This window comes from Dendroctonus ponderosae, unplaced genomic scaffold, assembly GCF_020466585.1.
Source record: "Dendroctonus ponderosae isolate FM_Combo_2020 unplaced genomic scaffold, Dpon_F_20191213v2 Dpon_F_20191213_10, whole genome shotgun sequence".
Classification (NCBI taxonomy): Eukaryota; Metazoa; Arthropoda; class Insecta; order Coleoptera; family Curculionidae; genus Dendroctonus; species Dendroctonus ponderosae.
This window is the reverse complement of record NW_026017111.1, coordinates 5,407,824-5,410,870: the sequence shown is the minus strand read 5'-3', so window position 1 is coordinate 5,410,870 and position 3,047 is coordinate 5,407,824. Positions and strand designations below refer to the sequence as shown.

The 3,047-nt window shown below is 41.7% G+C and overlaps 1 protein-coding gene across 6 annotated transcripts in view; it reads left to right on the top strand.

Moving 5' to 3' along the window:
- LOC109543504 (nucleoside diphosphate kinase 7) overlaps positions 1 to 3,047 on the top strand; it is a 31,076-nt gene that overhangs the window by 3,001 nt on the left and 25,028 nt on the right. Inside the window, exons 2-6 of one of the 6 annotated variants that reach the window (XM_048662082.1) lie at positions 317 to 563; positions 626 to 836; positions 894 to 1,109; positions 1,158 to 1,719; positions 2,450 to 2,872. The exons of 1 other annotated variant lie outside the window; for it this stretch is intronic. In XM_048662082.1, the coding sequence (XP_048518039.1) occupies positions 636 to 836; positions 894 to 1,109; positions 1,158 to 1,719; positions 2,450 to 2,838 (1,368 nt within the window). In that variant the 5' untranslated portion in view covers positions 317 to 563; positions 626 to 635 and the 3' untranslated portion in view covers positions 2,839 to 2,872. Of the gene's footprint in view, positions 1 to 316; positions 564 to 608; positions 837 to 893; positions 1,110 to 1,157; positions 1,720 to 2,449; positions 2,873 to 3,047 lie in introns of those variants that run through there. 4 more of the 6 variants (XM_048662083.1, XM_048662084.1, XM_019913239.2 and 1 more) reach the window with 4 other exon arrangements.

Below are 3,047 nucleotides of genomic sequence, written 5' to 3'. Positions count from 1 at the left end.
TTACTTTTTGATAAATAATTCGTTTTTATTGCGAAATAGGAGCACTATTTATCAATCTGTAATAAAAGACGTGAGGAAATTCTGTCTTTTTTAAACATAAAAATTTTTGAGGCGAAATACCCAAACAGAAGTTTGTAAAAAAAAGAATCCGCCTCAACAATATAGAACTTATCTAAAAATTTGTTTGTAAATGTTGCGCAAAGTGCCATTGTTTTCCCCCATTTATTCTCTGTCGATTTAAGCTAAGGATTTTTCCGTTTAATTTATTTCAAGGCCAGTGAAAAGGCTGTTAATTTGTGTTTTTAAACGATTTTAGGCGCCTTTTGAAACAGCATCGATTTTCTTTGTTGTCTAGTGGAAAAGTAGTGACTGACTGAGAGAGAAATGATGAAAACCCCGAGGAGCGATCAGAAAAATATCTTCTGAGTCGATTACCAAGCGTTCGAAAAATGTATTTCATTACTCAGAGTTTAACGGGGGTTTCTTTCTAGACGGAAGCGAATAATTTTTCGTGGTTTCAGGACGGAAAACTTCTGAGTCGATTACCAAGTCTTCGGCAAACGGTGTGTCTTCTTCATTCTAGAATGTGGTTTATTAGACCTTTCTAGCATAGGCAAATTTTCAGCTCGCCTCAAATGTCCGCTGGTCGTTGTACTGAGGATGAATACCTGGAAGAAGCCTTTGAGTTTTTGCGCAAATATCAGTGGATGTTCAATTTCAAAAACACCGAAATTCTAACCAGAAATGTACTGGACAATTTTCCTTCAGAATGGAAGGACTATTTCACTCAGCTGACCACTGATGAACTGCACCATCTCGTAACGGGCGCTCTTAAGGTGCCAAGGGTTGTTATTCAAAAAACTTCACTGGGCTTCAAAATTATTCTATTTTAGAAACCCGCTCCACCGGACCTGCAAGCCTTTATCAGCGATCTGAATGCTCTCAACCCGCATTTGCAGCAGCAAAATCGAACCCAAGAGCGACTTCTAGCGCAAAATGCGGGCATAAGCCGAAAAAAGTCGCACGAAATCGCGCTTTTGGCCCCGGTAATTGACGAAATTTGCCGGAAAACTGATTGCGATTTGATTGTGGACGTCGGCTGTGGAATTGTAAGCGACAAGTTTAAATTTTTGGACACCTGGAATGTTTGATTTCAGGGCCATCTATCTCAGCTGCTTCACTCCAAATATGGATACGCGGTACTGGGATTAGAAGCATCGCGAAAGCTGGTGGAAACTGCCCAATCAAATCAGGCCAAACGCCATCCTCAAAGCATCGGGGAGGTTGTTTTTGAGGAGCTTTTTGTAGACGCTTCATCCGCGCCTCAATTGAACCACCTGATAGTGCGGCACTTTAATGGGAGAACAAAGGCGTGTCTCACCGGCTTGCATGCTTGTGCAGATCTCAGTGTGGAAGTTCAGAGGTTGTTTATGCATTTGAGCATTGCAGAAGCTTTGGTGATGATGCCCTGTTGCTATCATCGAATGCTTTTGGCCAAAGAAGACGCTGGCAGGCAGTGGTTCGGAAACTTTCCTGTTAGCCAAAAAGGGAAGGTTTTGTGGCAGAAGCATGGAGGAAGTGGTTTTTTGAGGCAGTCGTTTCTGAGGTTGGCGTGCCAACAAACGAGAGAAGCCTTCATTCGAATGTCTGAAGAAGAGCATCGGAAGCATGGCCAGCGTTGCTTGCAAAGGGCAGTCTTACAACTGGCTGCGGAACTCGGTAAATTTGATTAATCGTTGTTATCGCAGGAAATTCCTCAAAATCAACCACTTATCACACATATGATAATTCGATTAATTCGTCTTTAGCCCCACTCACCTTTCTGTTCTCGTCAATGTTAACTTTTCAATAAAACAGATTCGAACACTTTCAGTGAGCGCTTCTGCACATCTTTGTCGTTATCTCATTACGAACGATTTCATATAAGGCACGTTGCACAAATCGAATTTCTGCTATTCTTCCTGCTAGGTATTTACGTGCTTTGTGCGTGACTTTTGGTTCAACACGATTCTCGGACTGGTTTTGGGGACTCAACATCTAAATCTGATTTCTTTCGACCCCGGCCTGAGGCTGGATATTCACGGTTTTTGCCGCTTAAGAGGTCACAGCGATTTTTTATTTTAATAACTAATGCGATAAGTAATTAAAATGTGCTTGAGCATAGTTATTCAGTGTTTCGACATTCAGTTTGTTGCTAAATTAGACACCCGATACTGCGTAGATCGACTTTTTGGCCCTTCGATCCGGAGGAGAAAACAGCGCCATTCTGTTGCCTGGTGTTCTATGTTAATATTAATTGATTATTGAATATTAAGGCGCGGTTTTTTGTAGGAATAATGAATGATTTCCATAGGTAATATCGCAATGACGTCTTTCGACGTTCGGATCACCTGCGAATAATCGGCAATTGTTCAGCGAAATTGAGCGATCTGATTTGATTTATTTCCAGAAAATTGCACGGTTCGAAGACTGAAACGAAAATCAGGCAAATCAGATGCACCAGACATTGATGGCGGTTTCCAGGAGTATTTGAATAATTTGAGCGGCACGCACGAACTTGTCCTTCCTAACCCGGAAACCCGGATCCGAATTACCGACGCCCGTTTCCTGTCCAGGATGCATGAAAAATGGACCGCTCACAAAACTGATTGTCGACAGGTCGAGGTTTTGATGGGGCTTCAAGGAGCCATTCAAGCGCTATGCGAAAATGTCATTTTGCTCGATCGAGTTGCATTTCTAAAGGAAAAAGGGTTTCATTGTTATAATAGGAAAATAACAAATGATGCGCTTTCGCCGCGCTGCTGGGCTTTGATCTCCGAGAAAAACACCGAAAAATAAAAATAAATCATTATGGACTAAGTTGTTGTGTTAACCACTCGCTTTTCTTTTTTCTTATCCCCAGATCCCACGCCTTTTTTGCTTTTTGTGCCATTTTTTTCTGTCGGAAGGTTTCACCTACTAGGCCGGATTTACTCTCTTTCAAGCACAGTTACGTCCAAATCTTGTACTTTGTAAGCTCATAGTAACTGCTGGAAATTCATTGCATG